Genomic DNA, 20,425 nt, shown 5'->3' with positions numbered 1-20,425 from the left:
CTGTTCTGGAGACTGCGAAGTCCAGGTCAAGGTATCTGGTTCCTGGTGAGAGCCCTCTTCTTACTTTGGAAACAGCTATCATCTCCCTATATCCTTACATGGTGGATAGAGAAAGATCTAATGTCTTTTCCTCTTCTCACAAGGCACTAATCCCATTATGGGATCTCCAACTCAATCTTAACTGAGGGACCTCCTAAAGTCCCACCTCCAAATACCATTACACTGGGGGTTAAAGCTTCAACGTATGGATTTTAGGAGGAAATTAACATCCAGTCCATAACACCCTTCATTGGGTAATATTTTAGGTAACAATTTAGGTACAGTTTTCATAGAATTTTTGAGTTAGATTTTATGGACAGTAAAGAGGATCCCTTCAACTGTCATGATTCCTCCCAAAATATTTTCTTATGGAAGAAGAAGATACTGTGTTGATTAGACTTAAGGTCAGCTGGTAGAAACAGCAAACAAAACAAAACATTACCAGCTTAAATAAGAGATGTCCTTTTCTCTTTGGTGTAATAGTCTCAAGGCATGTATTTTAGATCTATATATGCTCTGTTCTGCAAAGTCCTCTGGGATACAAGCTTCAATCTTACCCCTATCTTCATGTACAAGGTAACATTCAAGTTTCAGGTAGCAGAACAAAGGAAAATATGGTGAAGAAGGTGTAAATGATGAGCTATCTGTCTCTTAAAGTTCCTGGATATTGTCATAGAATGACTTTTTAGCAGACCTTATTTACATGGCACCCCTACTGCAAGGGAGGCTAGGAAATGTAGTTTTTATTCTACTACAGCCAAAAAATGTTATTGCTTCAAGGAGAGTACTCATATTGGGGAACAATGGCAGCTCCGGCATCATAAACTCATTCAATCTCTTTGCCGTATTTTTCACTATTTTGTCCTTGGCTTGGCTAACAGCAATCTGAATTTTCCTCTCTTTCCTCCAACTGAGCCTCCTCAAACTCATCTGCAGACTCTTTTCCCTAGGGGCTCCCCTCGATGTTAGTGTGCCCCAGCATTTGGTTCTGAATCCCTCTTCTCACTCTGTAGGCTTTCCTGCATGGTCATATCAAAGTCACGGCTTCTGTTTCCCGAGTTTTACATACCTACGCCTCTTTTTATGAACTTTTTTCTTGAATTCCAGACTCATATCCAGTTCCAGAAGAGATTTCTCCACTTAAATATATTTTGGATGACCCAAACTGAGTACACCCAAAATTAAACTCATCATCTTTTCGTCGTTCCACATAAACTCTCCATGTGTTTTTGTCATTGTCCATCCACATGCTTACTGAAACCAGAATCCTCGGATATGCTTGGAATTAACCCCTTCTCTCCCATATATCACTGTCTCTTGCCCTTTTCTCCATCTTCTCTGCTATAGCTAATATCTATTGGGCATTTGCACATGCCAGCCACTGATGTTAAGTATATTGTATGTTTTAAATTCATTTAATCTTCAAACAACCCTGCCATTACTATTATCATTCTGTCTTACATATAAGGACATTTAAGAACAGAGGAGTCAAGTAACTCTCCCAAACACCACAGGAGTAAATGGTAAAACCAGGCTTTGAAAACATGCAGTTGATTTTAGAGGACTCTTTCTTAAGTGCTATAGTTTCCTGTGCTCACCGTCAGTATTTATTTGTTGTATTAGCATGGAAGTCTTTTCATTGGATTCTCTTTTCTAGTCTCACTAACTTCACCCTCAAAGTCCATCTTTCATATGACTAATTATCAGAGTAATCTTTCTAGGACACAATCTAATCATGTTCATCTGCTGCTTAAAATCAATCATCTGTGCTTCTCCATCATCTGCAGGCTAAAGTTCTAGCTACTCAATGACACACAGTCTTTCATGATTTAGCTCCTGCCTAAAAATACAACCTCTTCTGGAACTTTGCCATAGACATGGCACTGTCCAGCCATATTAGACCGCTTGCAGCTTCTGAACAGACCTTACAGACCTTACTCCCTCAGTGTGTCTCTGTCGTTTGTACTCACTTGTAGCCCCCATTTCAGGGGCCAGCTGTTGAGGAAATTCCTCAAGAGCAGAATAGGTGATCCTCTGTGTTTTATACAAAGTCGGGCAAATAGAAGTTTACTCCCACTGGCCTTCATAGGTTTCTTGAGGGAATCATTGGTTCTTTGTACCTTCAGTACTCACCAAATGCTTGGTGTGTAATAGTCACTCTTTACATTGTAAAATCAGGCTGAAGTTGGGGCACCTGGGTGTCTCATTCAGTTAAGCATCTGACTTCAGCTCAGGTCATGATCTCACAGTTTGTGGGTTCGAACCCTGTGTCAGGCTCTGTGCTGACAGCTCAGAGACTGGAGCCTGCTTCAGATTCTGTGTCCCTCTCTCTCTGCCCCTCCCCCACTTGTGCTCTGTCTCTCAAAACTAAATTTAAAAAAATTTTTTTAATTAAAAATAAAACCAGGATGAGATAGCGACTTCATTCCCTTTTATTCCATTTTCCTAAACCAAAGTCTTGTGCAGGGAGATTTCTTGAGTGTCACTGTCTTTACCCTGGTTTATTGCCCTGCAGGGGAAATTCATCTTGGAGTGGGGTCAGAATCACAGAGAGGCCATACTGTATGGGATGGCATATCTTGGGGATGGACATGAGGATCTGAAGGTAAAGAAGAGATGGGCCAAGAAGAGAAACATGAATATTTTTACATTAGTGAAGGGAACCATTTGCAACCCCGGAATAATCATAGCAGGACATAAAATACATTTGATGTTTTGGGGAGTTGATTGTAGAAAAGATAACTAAGGAGAAAAAGGAGTATTTTTTTTCCCTCTGCATGGAGATTGCTTTTGGGGAAAGCCAATGCAGAAATTCTTGGGTTGTAGAATCTTTTTAAAAAGCACGCGATAGTTATATTTATTTTATAGCATTCTGGCGCTTTTGTGACAGGCAGCCAGAAGTGAAATTACCTTCACTGGTCTTGGCTCAGTCCTCCCTCCCCTCCTAATCATCCCTTCAAACCCACATCCATTAGACAGAGCAGCTGTCCTTCGCCACTAAAGAAACGCAGCCCAGAGTTACGTTACCGTGGAAACAGAATCACTTTTTTGCTGCAAGACACATCGCTTTATCTGCATTATTATGAAGCAGAATACATTGGTAGGGCTGGAAGCAGAATCAAATATTCTGCCCGCCAGTGTTGTTCTTGGCCTTTGGGTGAATAAATGACTTTCAATTAGAGTGCTTAAATATCTTTTAACTTTAATAATTGTTATTAGATCCCCAACAGAATTTTACTTGGCAAAGAGTAAAATATTTGACTCTGCTATTAAGGAGAAAGCTGTAAATTCTTTAAAACTACACCACTTCTGTTAAAAATATATATGTGTGAGTGTGCACATGCGTGAGAATTTACAATTAATGGTTCCATTGTGTGTAAGACAAATGTCTTAGTCCCTTGTTTTTTGACTTTCTGACTTGATCCTCTTGCAGATTTATGAGGTTGTCCTTACCTATTCCTTTCTTTGTCTCTACTCTAAACTGCTTTGTAGTGAGCCCATATTTGTAATCCTATGTTGGGTTGGGCTGTGTATATCCAGATCCTTTCTTGACTTGCTGTTGAGTTTCAACCAGGCCTGCTACTACTCACTCCCACTTCTGGGTCATGATTCCTTTTGGCAGCCAAAGCCCTTGCTCTCATTTGCCACCCTGCACTGCTACTGGGAGGCTCCCCTTGTCTCATTCCCAAGCCTTGAATTTAGTTACTATCCTGTTTTATTTTCTTTTTTTGTAACCACTCTATTTCATATTGTTTGCATTGCTAACTGTCTTGAAGACCAAATCTGCAAAAATTACACTGGTGGAAGGGCCACTTCAGTAAAATTCCAGGAACAAAACAAAAATCTCTCATCCCTTCAGTTCCAAAGAGGCTCACAGACACTGAGTTTATGTACAAGTGCAGAAAAAGTGCTATTAAAAAATAAACAAGACACACACCCACACACCTGTGCCTGTGCGCGCGCGCGCACACACATATACACACACACACACACACACACAGAGTCTGAAATCCCATCTAATGGAAAGAGAAGGAAAGTCTTTTACTGCCTGGATATAAATTAGAACAGAATGTGATACTTTAAAAGTACTAGTGTTTTAATCCTAGATAGTAGAGTAGCATTAAGAGACAAGTGATATTTATTGAGCAACTAGTTAGTTCCAGATGTTTTTTTACATCTATGTTCCATTTAATTCTCAAAGTCATCTTCGGGGGTGATGAGAACTGAGACACTCAGTTACCACCCAAACCCTAAACAACAGTGATTTCTGATTCTGAGTTCAGTGATCTTTCCAACCGCACCACTTTGTATCGGGTCCAGCAAAGCTCTACTGTGTAGAGGGCTGACACTTGAGGAAAAACAGAGGAGAATACATCCTCTAATCCTGGCTTTGCCTCCACCAGACTTTGGAAAATCATTTATGAGCTTTAAACTCAGATTTATCCATCCTTATTTAATAGGGATAAATAACCTCTTACTTCCTTACACAGATAGGGAAGTAAGCAGTTAATGTGGGCAAAGCACACTGAAAATACAAAGGGCATTCTATTTCTATAGGAAGAATAACTTACTGTTGTTACCCTAATAGGTGCAGATTGCTAGGACCATGTAACTCTCAATCAGTTCAATCCCAAATCATTGTCGATCCCAAATTTGCAGTGTCTTTGAGAGCAGACCCAATCACATATTTTTTTCTGTCTTCCAAATCATCTTAACAGGGTGCTGGAGTATGTAGTGGATACTTAATATACATTTTCAAGTGATGGAGTGGGTGATTAAGTCCAACTATGCAATATCTGCTTGAGCCATCAGTTACAGACCCAATTTTATCATAATATCAAAAAGGATGCCTTAAATGCCTAGACACAATTAGCCCAAGTTGTTTTATGAAGATACAGTCTAATTCTGGTTTATAGTAGTATCCAAATGATTCTTATCAGGAATAATGGCCGATTCTTTCTATTATCACATATAAGAAAATATTTCATTTCCCTAAACTCTATTGCTTGTCTTTCAGAGACCTTGGGAAATGTTAGTTGAATAAATAGTAAAAAAATTTTGCATTGAACCTGAAATTTCACTTTCTATACGTCTAACAAATTAGCAATAACTGCTCCATTTTCAGCATTTACTATGTATGAACTGTACTCTACATACTATCTCTTTAATTTTTATAATGACCTTATAAAGTTGGACCTATCATTGTCATCATCATCATCATCATCATCATCATAATAATCTGATTCTGTGAGGAATCAGATTCAGAGAGCAAAAATAACTTGTCCAAGTCATAACCTGTCCAAGTCTGTGGCACAGCCTGATCCAAACCCATAGAAGCTGATTCTAAAGTGTTGTCCTTAACTGGGACCCTTCACATCAGCCAAGTGCATACAGTCACCTGTGAGAAAACCAGCTTTCTTTTACTGCCTATCTCCATTAAGCTCTTTATCCTGCATTTTATAAATGAAAGGAAGGAAGGGAAGAAAAAAGGAGGGAGGGAAGAATAAAGGAGAAAGGAGAGGAGAGGAGAGGAGAGGAATGTCTTCCAGCCCTCCTGAGTAACCTGGGGATGAAGTGGGACCTATCCAACTTTTTAACACTAGTCACCATTAGCAAATAATAAATATGCGGAATATTAGTTTGGTTGACTTGATGTCATTTGCCTTTGTTTTGCATTTATCAGGAGAAGTATTCTTGCAGATTAAAGGGCCATTGGAAGATATTTATAAAATCTACTGCTACCACCATGATGATGCCCACAGTGTACTGGAATCCTATGAAAAGGAAGAAGAGCTAAAGCAACATTTGAGCCACTGTATCCAGTCCTTAAAGTAAGGCCTTTTCAAATGATGATTTCCATGCCTAGCAGGGAACATTTTAACTGGATGTAGATGAAAGTTCTCACATAAATCCTATATTTGATGAGGCTTGCTGGGAGCTCCACTTTGTGTTCTCTTTATGAAAAGCTGACATGCCAGAAACCCTGATTGACTCTTTTCTCCCCCCTGTGAGCACGACTAAAAATAACATGGGAGAAGATTCGGGGCTCTGTAGAGACAGAAAAATGCAATATCGAAAAATGAAATGTGGAAGAAAAGGCTCTTCTTAAAGCTGTTGTTACCTTCCTGCCCACCCCCCACCATGAGACAGCATGAGGCACCATGACCACTGCAGCATGTGGAATAATAAAGTTACTGGAATGTTCCATGGCTCTCTGATGGCTCTCACTTTCCCCCAAATTCACTGGACCAGATTCAGTCAGACCCTGTTCAAGTTAGTTTCAGGAGTTAGTTAGTTATGATTTCCTTTTTCATCCCTAAAGTTTTGGTGTTACATAATATACATTTTTCAATCTGGAAGAAATTTTTCACTGTAAAAATCTGAAAAACATAAGGAAGTACATATGATAAAAACCCTTGCTATTCCATATATTAACTCTTTGCTAGACCATGTATTAACCATGGCTTGCATTTTTTTCTGATTTTATGTATGTGCATAAATATGGATATGTGTTTAGGTCGAATCTCTTAAATGGAATTGGTATCTTACTATGTATACAGTGTTCTACCACATGAAGCTAAAGCCAACATTTCTGCCCTGCTCCACATCTTATCTAGTGGTTCTACTGTGGTGTTTAATTTCTAAGGATTACCCACTGTCAAAGAATTAATCAGAGAGAATTGTGATATCTTAATCAAAGCATACCAACCAGTCTGAGCCTCTAGCACACTCCGCCCATTATGTACTCTATTGCAGGGGGACAAATATGGGGTCTTAATGTGGTATAAGAGGTTGGTAGCTAAATTAAAATGAAATCAGGAGACTAAATGAGACTACAGTGATCTCCCATCTTATCCACAGGAGATTCATTCCAAAACTCCCCCACTGGATGTCTGAAACCTTGGATAGTACCAAACCCTACCTACTACGTTTTTTCCTATACATTCATACCTATACCTATGGTAAAGTTTAACTTATAAATTAGGCATGGTAAGAGATTAAGAACAATAACTAAAGTAAAATTGAACAATTATAACAATATACTTTAATAAAAGTTATATGGTCTGTCTCTCAAAATATTTTGTTGTGCTATACTCACTCTTCTTGTGATAATGAGAGATGATAAAATGCCTCTGTGATGTGATGAAGTGAAGTGAATGACGTAGGCCTTGAGAAGTAGCGCTAGGCTATTATTGACCTGCTGAGGATCATCTGCTTCCGGATCACGGTTGACCGCGGTAACAGAAACCCTGGGAAATGAACATGTAGATAGGGGGGCTACCAGATTGTGGAAAATATCTTCCCAGGCTTGAAGTGGGTCTGAAAGTGGGTTTAAACAGGGCCCCAAGAATTTTTAAAAATTAACTTTACTGCCCTCTATTGGTCATTAAGTTGTTGCAGTTCTTTACCCATTTTTCATATCATGGAACGAGTATATTCAAGTCTCGAAATCACAAGCATTTAGGTAGTCCTTAAGCTATACCAAGCATAGTTCTGAGTGCTGAAAATAAAAAAAAAAAAAAAAAGAGAGAGAGAGAATTCAACCTTGTTCACACGGAGCTTACTGTGATCAGGGAACTGTTAAAGCTAATATGTGACGTGTAGCTCCAGTTCCGTATTTCCCCACTATTTGCAGTTTAGTTCAGTGTTCGAAATCAATTCAGAGAAACCTTAAAGTTTGAAGTTTGTATCCATCTAAATAAATTCATGTATTAAGAGCAACATCTTCTAAATATACATGGAGAAATAACGGTGTTATCCTGGGTGTGAATGAATACTTTTCCTACCTTATACTAGTGGCAAGATCTGATCCAATAAATGTCTCGAGTCACTCTCCTTCTTAAACTTCTGGAAATAAAAGAGAAATCTCATAGCAAGTGAACAACTAGCACCTTTGACCATTGCTCCAAATACAACCTCAGGAATGGAGGTCCATACAGGGAGCAGATGTAGTTAATTTACTTTGGCTCCTAACAGCTGACTAGAAGTGGAGCTGTCTGTTCAGACGGGCGTGAACACTAGTTTATTCATCATTAAGGCTTTTGACTTCTAAGAGAAAGAAATGGACCCTGCCAGAATATTCCACTAGGCAGTGTAGCTTAGTATCATACCCTCCTAAAAACAGCTAAAAGGCAGAGTTAATTCTGAAACATCATGAAGTCTCAATTACTGAATATGACTTTCAGAGCCAATGACTTATTTGATCTTTTTTCTGAAAGCCTTGAGTGATTGCCTGGTGGTTGTCCCAAATCTTGTGTATTCAGCACTACTCTGATTTTAGGGAATAATTTCAGGCACTGGAAGGTGCTAAGGTTTAGAAAGCACAAAAATCCAAGCAAAGTAATATTGACACTACTATTTCTTAAGGGAAAGAAGAATCAAAATAAAATAGCTTAAGTTAGAGCTATTTTCCCAAAAGTTGCCTTTCCATGAAAATAAAGTTGATGATGAATTGTACTGGTCTGCCTGAAAGCTGAGAGCAGAATTATTGACACTACTATAATACTGGCCTCAATTGAGCTAAGCTTTAAATTCTGAGAAACAGGTTTTTAAACAGGTTTATAGGCCAAAGAGAGTCTGGAACACCCCAAAGGCTTGGTTTCCCTTGCCAAGTAATCAGTCAAAGCTATTACTGTGGCTCTGCCTTCTCCTTGTGGCTAAATAACAGAGCCCAAGTCCACAGTTGGCAATTTCTAATGAATATTAGGTGTGGCCTTCATTTCTACCGTGCAAGGGGATATTGGAACAACAGAGTTTGAAGCAATATCCATGAAAGAGGTGGCTTCAGGTCTCAGAAGTTAAAGCAGATTTTAAGCAACTTAGGCTGCAATTGAACTAAAATTAAAATAGGTTTATTGAGGGCCTAATAAATATTTATTAAAAGTGCTAGATAATGTTGAAAAACACCATGTATGTATACATAGTTCTTGCCTCTTAGGATCACACCTTCTCCTTGGGTAGATAAACAAAACCACCTGAAAAAGTTTAATAACAATACCAGAGTTAATTTAAATAGCCCACCAGAAGCTGTCACGGTAAGGTTCAAGAAAATTTCCAAAAGGAGATATAGAGAGATTTCCTGGTTCTGTAACAGGCTTGAGCTCATAACCCTTGGCTATTCTTTGAAGCCCATTATCTTTCAAAAGAGAAAATAATATCTGTATCTAGAAAATAATTTTGAACGCCTTTGAAAAATTAGGACAGCGTTTCCTGGTGTATGTATGATTTCCCCTGTGTCAGATCCGCAAGGATGTATATTCAATGGGCACATTCCTAGGCTCTGCTCTAGACCTAAACAAACAAATAAATCGGACTGCTGGGGGTCTAGTCCAAGAAGCTACATATTAACAAGCACCCTCAGATGATTGCGGATATACACTCAGGTTAAGAACCACTTCAGAAAGAGGAATCAGTACTTACTAGCTCCTTTCCCTGAAGCATACGGACTTTCTTCATAACTACAGATACAATTGAAGCAATAATTTCAAGGTTTGGAGAACTTAAGAAAGAAAAGACTAAAACTTTCTGGGAGTGCAATATCACATCGGCATCTTGCAAATTGGAAATCTGCAAATTTTTAATTTATTCAACACAGAGTATTTGCAGAATCTCATTAGTGATCCATAAGATTGCATGAAATGCTATTAATACAGTCTTTAAATTTATGGAAGTCATTTGCTAAAGTGCTGGTTACTTAGCTTCTTTGGGGTTATTTAAGGCTTCTGATCTGTATGAGGAAAATGAAAAATAGGATAGCTATAAATGCAAGTGTAACTATAATTAGAATAGCCTACCTACTACGGCCTTATTCTGTTTTCCTATCTAAAAATACCACCAAAGCCTTGTGCCTTTCAGAGGCCCTGGAAATCTTTTTATTTTGTAATAGATAAAGAATGAAGGGGCTTTTCCAAGGTTTTTGGTAGTTGGAAGACACATCCCTAACTTTATGTCTAGTTGTTATAAATTTTTATACATTTTTGTTCTTCCTAACCAAAGCCACCATCCTCGGGAGGAAAACTAATTTCTAGTCACGTGGGTTCTTTGTCTGTTTGTAATACTACTACAGTTTCTCCATTCAGAGAGGAAGCTAAAAGCTAAAAGCTTATGCAATGCAGAATCTAAAGGAATAGAGTTCACCACATTTTATATTTCTTAAAGTTATTCTAAAATATGTCCCAAGAAAAAATTAAAATCATTTTTTATTTTAATCAGGAGGGGCGCCTTCCTGGCTCAGTAGGTTCAGCATCTGACTTTTCATTTCGGCTCAGGTCATGATCTCAACAGTTTGCAAGATCGAGCCCCATGTCAGGCTCTGAGATGACAGCACGGAGCCTGTTTGGGATTCTCTCTCTCCCTCTTTCTCTGCCCTTCCCCTGCTTGTGTTCTATCTCTCTAAAAATAAATAATAAAATAAACATGAAAGTTTTTTTGAAAATTTTTTCAATTCTTTGTTGTAACGTACCATGTTTGAACAAAGACTATAATCATTAAGAAACAGTGACATAAAAACTTCTGTTAATTTTAAGTCAAATTATAACTAGCCCATGAGGGTAAGAGGTGTGGTTAGGGTGATATTAAATTACTTTTATCCCATAAAAGGGTTAAGTAGACACAATTTAATTTCCTCCTTCCTGAATTGTCCTTGGCAGGGGTGAACTTCTGGGAAGTTTTATCCTAAAAGGGAGACTTTTAAAAACGAGGAGCAAATAAAAAGGAGTCATAATGTAGCACTATTATTACAGGTTTTTCCTGTTAGTAAACCTCTCAGGTTCCTTTTTCTAAAATGTTATACTGACATTAAATACAGCTTTTAATTTATGTTATATTTGTTTCATTCAGTTGAAATAAATGAAATAGAGAAAAAATTTCTATGTCTTATTTAGGAGTTAGAACAATCTTTTCTTTCAACCTCAAATTTTGTGTTTTGGTTCCAAAACGATCATGTGTTCATTTGTTTGCTCCATAGAAAAATGCATTTATACTTTTATTCAACTCTTCCCCCAAATTTTCAGATCTGTGATCCACAGAGCATACTGGGAAAATGAAATTCCTCATTAGAGGGGGGCAGAAATTGAGATAAAAATGTGAACTTAAATAAATGGAAGGAAATACCACGTGTTTTTTCAGGTGCTGGGGCTACAGCCTGCGTCCTTCCCCTCGTTCAGATGGGGAACAGAGAGATAGACAAAAAATGAAGTAACTATATAGTATATTAGAAACAGACAGTGTTATGAAGAGAAATAAATCAGGGAATGAGAATAAAGAGTAGAGTAGGAGGCATGGCACAATTTTAAAAGTTTGTCCAGGAAGGATTCACTAGAAAGGAACATCTGAGCAAAGACCTGAAGGAGATAAGGAGTGAGCCATCTAGACACCTGGGGCAAGAACAATGAGGCAGAAGAACAGCAAGTGCTCAGACCTGGAAGCAGAAGCCTGCCTTCCCTCTATAAGGACTATAAAAAGAGGCCTGTGCCATTACCATAATTTGGGGGAAGTTGTGCACAACAGGAAATGAGGTAGACCGGAAGTGGAAGGAGAGGCAGATCACGTTGCCTTGAAGGACTTCCATTTTTCCTGAGCAGGATGGAAGCCACAAAGGCTAGCAGTGGCTAGTGAAAGTTTTCATGATTTTTGATAATTAGTGAATTGTTGTTCAACAACAATCAATAAACAACGGGTGAGTTGTTTATAACCTGGAAGTCAATTATAGTTTACTTTGTAGTCTTGTAATCTCACTTTCATCTGTTGCTATGTTTAACAAATTCTCTTTTTTCATAATGTAAATAAATTGATGTTTATATCCATTTTCACATAATCCAAATTAACTAATTACAATCTGAATCAATGGCTTTTAGTCTTAGATAGAGTGTGAAACAAAGTTGGTGTATACAAGACACAGGTAAAATTTGAGGGATGTGATTATAAAATAATGAGACTAATTCTGTAAAATATTCATGAAAATAACTTATCATTTCATTTGATGTAATAAAAATTAAAAGGTTTTCTATTGTTTGCATATTGCCTTAAATAGGTAGATTTACATTAATTTACTTTTCTCCTTCTCTCTTACAGGAAAATATACATGCAAGAGTAAGTACTTTTGTTTTAGTAATAGAAACCAAATATAAAGACCATGGGGAAAATGCTATTAAGTATTTCTGAAAATTAGAATTTTTGGTTTTCACAACTATGTTTATTGCTACTGATACATTATTTCTAATTTGCCTGAGGTAATCCTACATATTAAATTATCTCATATATTTTACAGAATGTTTTCAGAGAATCCTGGGGTATAATTTATTTAAATCACAACTTTGCTGGTATCAGGAACTCTTTAGGAACCACTTATCACACGTATGTTTAGGAACTTAGTGTGTCCAAAAACATACCTTCTTAAGAACAACATTAGTCTTAAAAAAACAAACAAACTCAGATTAATACCATAATGTTTCTGAGGTTTCTGTAGATTAATGTACAAAAGAAAAGATCTTCATGCATTATAGTAAATATTGGATTTCTTCTAATTTGGACTCTTACATGATTTACAAAGAAAAAAATCAAACACACATATATAATATATTTAACATACATAAATTATTAAGATGAAATAGTTTGTCACTAGGACAATCTAGAAATTATCTTAACAAAATAATGCAACGTATACACCACACTTTGGAAGATGTCCATTATTATAGAAGGAAAGCATGTCTAGTCTAGTACTGGAAGGATGATACTGGCTTAAATACAAACACAGGTTTACCAGGACTTTTAGAAAGTACATTTGTTTTAATTTTTTTAATGTTTATTTTATATTTTTGAGAGAGACAGAGTGTGAGGAGAGGAGGGGCAAAGAGAGAGGGAGACACAGAATCCAATGCAGGCTCCAAGCTCCTAATTGTCAGCACAGAGCCCGATGCTGAGCTCAGAGAGATCATGACTTGAGCCAGTCAGGCACTTAACCGATGGAGCCACCCAGAGACCCCTAAAAAAGCATATTTGCTTTAACGTGGTTAGTTAATTATCTAAAGGCTTGACTTCCTAGTCTGTGTGTTTGCTTGTGTACATGTGTTTCTGTGTGTGTGTGTGTGTATTCTAAACTTCTGAAACTGTACATCAGGAAATACAAAAATCTATAAAATAAAAATTATATTAACTTAAGCTGTCAATACCTATCATTTATGCTTTGGTGCAGAGCGACCATGAGGAAAGACAGAATTTCAGAAGTTAGGTGGAAGAACCAGGAATCAGACGGGAAGCCTGTAGTCTAAGGCCTCATGTCTCAGCCAAGTTGAGATGTTAGTTTCTGACATACCAAAGAGGCACCCAGTTCTCTCGCTCTATAAATCTTTTCTTTCAAAAGGAAAAAAATATATATATACATACATATATGTGTGTGTGTGTATATATATATCATGTATATATATAATATAATTATAAATATATATATTATGTATATATATATCTTATAGCATGCAAACAGATGTGAGTAATGTTCAATGAGTTCCTAATTTTGAGACCATCTGAATTTGAAAAGGTGCAAGATGGAAGGGGGCCTTTGTCCTTCAACACACTGGGTTCCTCCTGGCTTCTCCTCAGGGACAGTTGATGAATTTGGAGGGGTGGGAAGATTGACGGCTCATTATCTCATTAAAAAGCCTGTGCTCCAGGCACTGTGCCTGGGACTAGAGTTTCACAAAGAAGAACTATGCGAATTATGGAACTTCCTATGCTGCGAATTCTGCTCAGGTTTCTCTTTCTAAAGCTTAGGTCTTTATAACGAAAAGACCAAAAAGAGAGGGAGGGAGAGAGATTCAAAGGAGAGTGAGAGATTCTTTTAATACAGTTAGCATGCACAGGCTCCCACACACAGAATACTTACAACATTGTATTGAAATACTTGCTTAAAAATCACTCTAGCTTTTAGGCCAGTCCTGCTGTGTGGAAGTTAGCAGGCTTTGTGTGCCTCCCCTAGCCTATTCTGTACATCAAGAACTGGAAAAGAGGACGAACAATCCCAGCATGCGGCTGGATGAACATCAAAGGCACATTTGCCATGAGTTATTTTCCTTCCTGTTTCCCTCACTCTGGTCATGAGGCACACATGCTGCTACATAAAAGGGTAAAAGGCGATGTCAAGTGCTTTGTAATTGTTTGGCTCCTTAGCAGCTAAGGCCAGGAATATTGCAGCCGAGAGTGCATTTAGGAAATGTAGGTTTTTAGGTGCTTCAAAAAAATCCCTCACTTATGGAGATGGAAAATTGTGTCTGGGTTCTTTTTGTACAGTCAACATTTTTAAAAATACAGGAAAAGATAAAGGTGTTTATAACTTCTAAAATGTTTATTTTGAGTTACAATCTTTTTTTTAAAATATATTTTTATTTATTTCTAGGAGAGAGAGAGAGACAGCGTGAGCAGGGGAGGGTCAGAGAGAGAGGGAGACACAGACTCTGAAACAGGCTCCAGGCTCCGAGCTGGCAGTCAGCACAGAGCCCGACGCGGGGCTCGAACCCACGAACCGCGAGATCATGACCCAAGCGAAAGTCGGACGCTTAACCGACTAAGCCACCCCGGCGCCCCTATTTTGAGTTACAATCTTATGCAAACATCAGACAGTATCAAAGTGACAAGAATCATAGAATCCTGCACCAAAAAAAAAAAAAAAAAAAAAAAAAAAAAACCCCTGGAAGTATTTGATCCAAGTCCCATGTTCTAAAGCAAGAAGACTTAACTATTCGAAATTTAACAATCTCCAGAAATGCAATGTTTTATCTTTATGTTTTCCCACTTTTTTATATGTGTTCTCTGTCTGACCACATATTCCTACCTTTGGATTCAGGATTTCTATCAATCTCAAAATGTTGTAAATTATTTTCACCTCTTGTAGGTTTTATATTTTTTAAGATTATTAAAGAAACCCTGAGAAATACAGAAAATCAAAATGAAGACAGCAAAGACAATTGGTAGTCCCATTCCAGAGATAACTCTTGTAACATTGCAGGAGTCTCTCACTTCATGGCAACTTTTTCTACACACACACACAGACACACACACACACACACGCACACACACACACTGACGAACACAGGACTGCTATATATTTCCTGTAAGCCATCCTACGACCTCATTCATCAGTGTATCATGGACACCTTTCTATGTCAGTAAATATAAATCCACACATTGCTTTATGATTGCATAATATTTTATCTGATGTATACACCACACTTTAGTTTACCAAATCCTTATAGATACTTGAATTATGTCTATCTGTGTATAAAGATTGATGTTATGTGTTCATTCTTATAAATGATCTTTGTACAATAATTTGATTTTCTTAGAATGAGTTTCTAAAAGTAGAATTGCTAGATCAAGGGGCTTTTGATACTTCCTGCCAGAAAATTTAAGAAAAGCTGAACTAATTTATATTCCCACGACCTGTGTATGAGTTGTCCATTTATCTCCTATTAGAGAAGACTAGAAACAATTAATAGGTGTATCTTTACACTTTGTGGCAAGGAGGCCCCAAATATTATTGCATTGTTTCAATTTTAATTAGTAATAATCTTGAGCATTTTTCATGTATGGTTAATTATTTGTACTTATCTAATGAATTATCTTTTTATTGATTACTTTTATTGAGATGTTCATATTTTCCTAATAAATTGACAGTGGCTCTTTAATTAGCAAGTATATTAACACACTTTCTGCTTGATGTGCTATAAATAATTCTTCTAGCTTATCATCTGACTTTAACATGGTTTATGGCTGCTTCTTTTTTTTTTTTTTAATATTTTTATTTATTTCTAGGAGAGAGAGAGAGAGAGAGATTGAGCAGGGGAGGGTCAGAGAGAGGGAGACACAGACTCTGAAATAGGCTCCAGGCTCTGAGCTGGCAGTCAGCACAGAGCCCGATGCGGGGCTCGAACCCACGAACCGTGAAATCATGGCCTAAGTGAAAGTCGGACGCTCATCTGACTAAGCCACCCAGGAGCCCCTGTTTTTGTTTTTATCCATACAGTATTACAGAGCTAAATTTTAAAATAGATCTATCACTTTTACCTGCCATGGATTTTAGATTTTTGTCTGTGCTTAAAAACTACAAGATTGTTTTAAAGTGTAATCCTCCTGTTTCCTTCAAATTCTTATGTTTCATTTTTAACATTTAGAACTTTGATCTATATGGAAATCATTTTTGGTATAAAGAATTCATTAATATTATTTTTTTCTAGATGGCTAGATAATTATCACAACACCTGATGTTGAATAATTTATTTTTTTCCACAGAGTAGGAATGCCATATTTACCATGTCCTTAATTTTCATACATACTTGTATGTATTTCTTGATTTTCCATTTTGTGCTACTCTTTTGTCCATATATGTACAATACCAAACTGCTTTCAGTTTTGCAGCTTTCTATTTTAATATAAGATATAACTACAGTTGACCATTAAGTGGCATAGAGATTGAGGTGCCAACTCTATGCAATTGAAAATCCATGTAAAACTTTTGACTCCCCCAGAACTTAACTACTAGTGGCTTACTGTTGGAGAGAAACCTTACTAGTAACATAGTCAATTAACACATATTTTGTCCATGTATTAGATACTGTATTCTTGTAACAAAGTAAGCTAGAGGAAAGAAAATGTAATTAAGAAAATCATAAAGAAGAGAAAATATACTCAGTATTGTACCATATATTTTAAAAAAATTCGTGTATAAGTGAACACGCACAGTTCAAATCTGTGTTTTTCCAGGGTCAACTGTAATCTAAGCCCAGTATTCTTCATCTTCAGAATTTTCTTGGATATTCTTGCATGTTTCATTGTTTAAAATCTTTGTCTTTTTGTTAAAATTTTATGTACCATGGTTGAAAAAGCCAAATAGTTCTACAGGATTTGAGAAAAATAGCAGTCCCCTCTTCTCTTACCTGCTTCTTAAGGTCATAAGTATTTTCACATCTTTTAGTTAATATTTTGGTATTTACCTTCATCAATCTAAAAACGTTTGGTTTATCCTTTTCTTAAAGTGTATTTATTTATTTTGGAGACACACACACACACAGAGTGCATGCACACATGCTAGCAGGGGAGGGGCAGGGAGAGAAAGGGGGAGAGAGAATCCCAAGCAGGCTCTGTGCTGTCAGCACAGAGTACAATGAGGGGCTCCATCCCATTAACGATGAGATCATGACCTGAACAGAGATCAAGAGTTGGTTGCTTAACCAACTGAGCCACTCAGGTGCCCCTGGTTTTTCTTGTTTAGGTATTATGTTTTGTCTTTCCCAGTAGAAGACAAGAATTTATCTCTCTCCCTATGCCATCTCTACTACACACACACACACATGCACACACACACCCTCCACATCTCTTCATTCTTTTTATGCAGTTACATTGTCATTTGGATTAGAGCCATAGTCAGTGTTTGATTTCTTATATTTGAGTATATCTGAGTAAATTTCTTTTCAAAGCTAAATGTTGGAAGAAACTGATTACTTGTTTTTCTGGGAGTTAACTATTGTCTCTATTATTTTTTTAAAAATTTTCTTAGTTTTCTTTGTTCTAATCATGAATGCCACACACTCACAGCCAGTCATCTCTTAAGACAGCCGGATGCATTATGCAAGCTATCAACTTCATCTGCCTAAAAAAGCCTCTCCCCGAGACTTTCTGACCTGTTGAGTCTGGACTGGGTGACTGGGCAGAGCTGTCTTTAAGGAACGCCCCTCCTGTCATCTTGGAGAATCTCTTTGCCTCTTTCAGTAGTTTCCTATATTTACCAAGAATGTAAAATCTTAGGCAATTTTATATTTCCCAAATTTTAATTTAGCCTCACACATGATTTATAGCTTGATCAAGTATAGGATTCTAAGTTCAAAATCCTTCATCTTCAGAATTTAACAGAAAATTCATCATTTTCTAGCTTTCAGTATCACTACTCAAATCTGAAGCTTCTTCTGATTCTTCACCATTTGTTTGTACCCATTTGCTTGTACGTTTCTCTAAAGGATTGTTGGGCTTTCACTTTGTCCCCAGTAGTCTCCAGTTTCATGAATTCCCAGGTGTGAATCCATTTCATCCATTGTGCTGGACATTCACCGAGTTCTTTCTTTTTTTTTTTAATGTGTTTTTTTTGTTTTTGTCTTTGTTTTTTTTTTTATTTTTAGCAGAGAGAGAGAGAGAGACAGCGTGAGCAGGGGAGGGTCAGAGAGAGAGGGAGTCACAGACTGAAACAGGCTCCAGGCTCTGAGCTGGCAGTCAGCACAGAGCCCGATGCGGGGCTCGAATCCACGAACCGCGAGATCATGACCTAAGCGAAAGTCGGACGCTTAACCGACTAAGCCACCCAGGCACCCCTCACCGAGTTCTTTCAGCGTGCTAACTCATGTCTTGTTCTTGAATTATTTTACTGATTATTTCCTCCCCAAGCCCAATTCTTGCTTTCTGGGACTCTACTTATTTCAATATTGGATCTTTTAGACCAGTCTTCTCATTTTTTTTTTTTTTTTTTTACATTTTTCTTCTAGTTTCTATCCCTTTGTATTTTCTTGCTCTTCTTTCTGGAAAGTTCCTGAACATTTTCTCCAACACTTGTGAGATTTTCAGCTATTATCCTTTTAATTTCCAAGAGCTCTTTCTTAGTTCTCCAAAGATCTCACTTATTTGCATAGCACCCAAAAAAGTAGGCTGTTTGTTTTTAATGTTTATTTATTTTTGAGAGAGCAAGAGAGTGTGTGAGCAGGGGAGGGGCAGAGAGAGGGTGACAGAGGATCCAAAGGGGCTTGACATGAACTATGAGATCATGACCTGAGCCAAAGTCCAAAGCTTAACAGGCTGAGCCACCCAGACATCTTTAGGCTGTTTCTTAAACAGATTTTCAAGTAATTCTTCTTATTCTAATTCCCACCTCTCTCCTCTCTCCACTTCCAAGGGTTCTCAGGGAGTCTAATTAATGAATCTTTGGAGGAATGATTAAATGATTGCCTCTCCCTATTACTGATTCTCTCTGGTTTGAAGCTCTCTGGTAATGAATCAATTGCCATTTATTCATCTTCTTTGTATCTTTCTTTTTTAAAGTTTATTTATTTTTGAGAGAGAGAGAGGCAGACTGCCAGCAAGGAAGAGGTGGAAAGAGAGGGAGACAAAGAATTTGAAGCAGGTTCCAGGCTCTGAGCTGTCAGCACAGAGCCCTATGCTGGGCTCCAACCCACGAACTGTGAGATCATGACCTGAGCCTAAGTCGGTTGTTCAACCTACTAAACCACCCAGGCAACCCGTCTTTACATTTTCTAAAACTTAATAGTTCCGTATTTATTTTTACAACTGTTTTTTATTTATGTCAAATGTTATTTCATTATTATTTGTATAGCAAGGTACAGCTTTTTAAAAAAAAATTGACTTAAGGTGTTTTAAAAGGAGAGTGAAATGAAAATAAATTCAATAATAATATACATGGTTTGTAGCTACTATAAAATAAATATTAAATTTAGGGTACTTGTGGTCATAAAACAGAGGAAATTGAAAGTAATATGATCGATAGTTAACTGATTATTTTTCCTTCTTCTTGTTTTTTCCTTCTAATTAAGATATATTGGTGTTCCTCAATGTTGTATATCTGATTTTTTGTCTTCCATCACAGTTTTTACAATGTTTAAATATTATTTTTATTTTCACTGTGTGACTGTTTTCTTGTATTTGTTGCGAAGCTCTTTATAGCAAAACTGGATGCTGCTAAAACAAAGCCAGCTGTGTTTACTTGACTTTGTAAAGTCCTAATAATTCACAATGAGATTAGTGTAGCTACTTATGGTACTAAATACTTGCCAAAGTATTCATGATAAGACGAGGAAGAAGAAACAGAATTACAAATGAATGACTACCTTGGTTTTCAGCCCAGGGTTTAGGAGAAACTGTTATGTATTTGCTTACTTTCTGTTAGAGATGCATGTGATAATTGGGTGTTTGGCTGAGCTGGGTTATATCACACATAGGACTCATTTGCCTCTCATAGTTATCAGTACTTAATCTTACTGGAAAGGATTAGGTGGGGTGAATGCCTGGAGTGTCATTATCTTAAAAGACATCCTCTATCTTTTCTACCATATTGCTTGTCTGTGTGATGCAGATATCAGAACATCATTGCTCATCACTTGGGCAACTGTCCAAAGTTCATGCCTCAGGGCAAAGTGTCTGGGAGATTTCTCGTTTTTGAGAAAGCCTTTTTAAATATTTGCATTTGACACTTTAAGAGAAAGAGTAATCATTAATAATTGTTATTATTGCCATTTGAAATATAAAAGAGTGAGAATAGAACTTTGATATCAGAAAGTAATGGGAAAAGAAGTAACGATAAGACTTGGACATACTAAAAGGCTGGGTTGGTGTTTTTGAA

The 20,425-nt window shown here is 37.2% G+C and overlaps 1 protein-coding gene across 1 annotated transcript in view; it reads left to right on the top strand.

The window, feature by feature from the left end:
• The window catches only part of ARHGEF38 (Rho guanine nucleotide exchange factor 38), a 121,254-nt gene that overhangs the window by 66,607 nt on the left and 34,222 nt on the right, over nt 1-20,425 (top strand). Inside the window, exons 4-5 of the mRNA XM_039255620.1 lie at nt 5,723-5,870; nt 12,112-12,129. Of these exons, the coding sequence (XP_039111551.1) occupies nt 5,723-5,870; nt 12,112-12,129 (166 nt within the window). The remainder of the gene's footprint in view (nt 1-5,722; nt 5,871-12,111; nt 12,130-20,425) is intronic.

This window comes from Hyaena hyaena, unplaced genomic scaffold (assembly GCF_003009895.1).
Source record: "Hyaena hyaena isolate Hyena2069 unplaced genomic scaffold, ASM300989v1 scaffold_535, whole genome shotgun sequence".
Classification (NCBI taxonomy): domain Eukaryota; kingdom Metazoa; phylum Chordata; class Mammalia; order Carnivora; family Hyaenidae; genus Hyaena; species Hyaena hyaena.
This window is presented reverse-complemented; position numbering and strand designations above follow the sequence as displayed.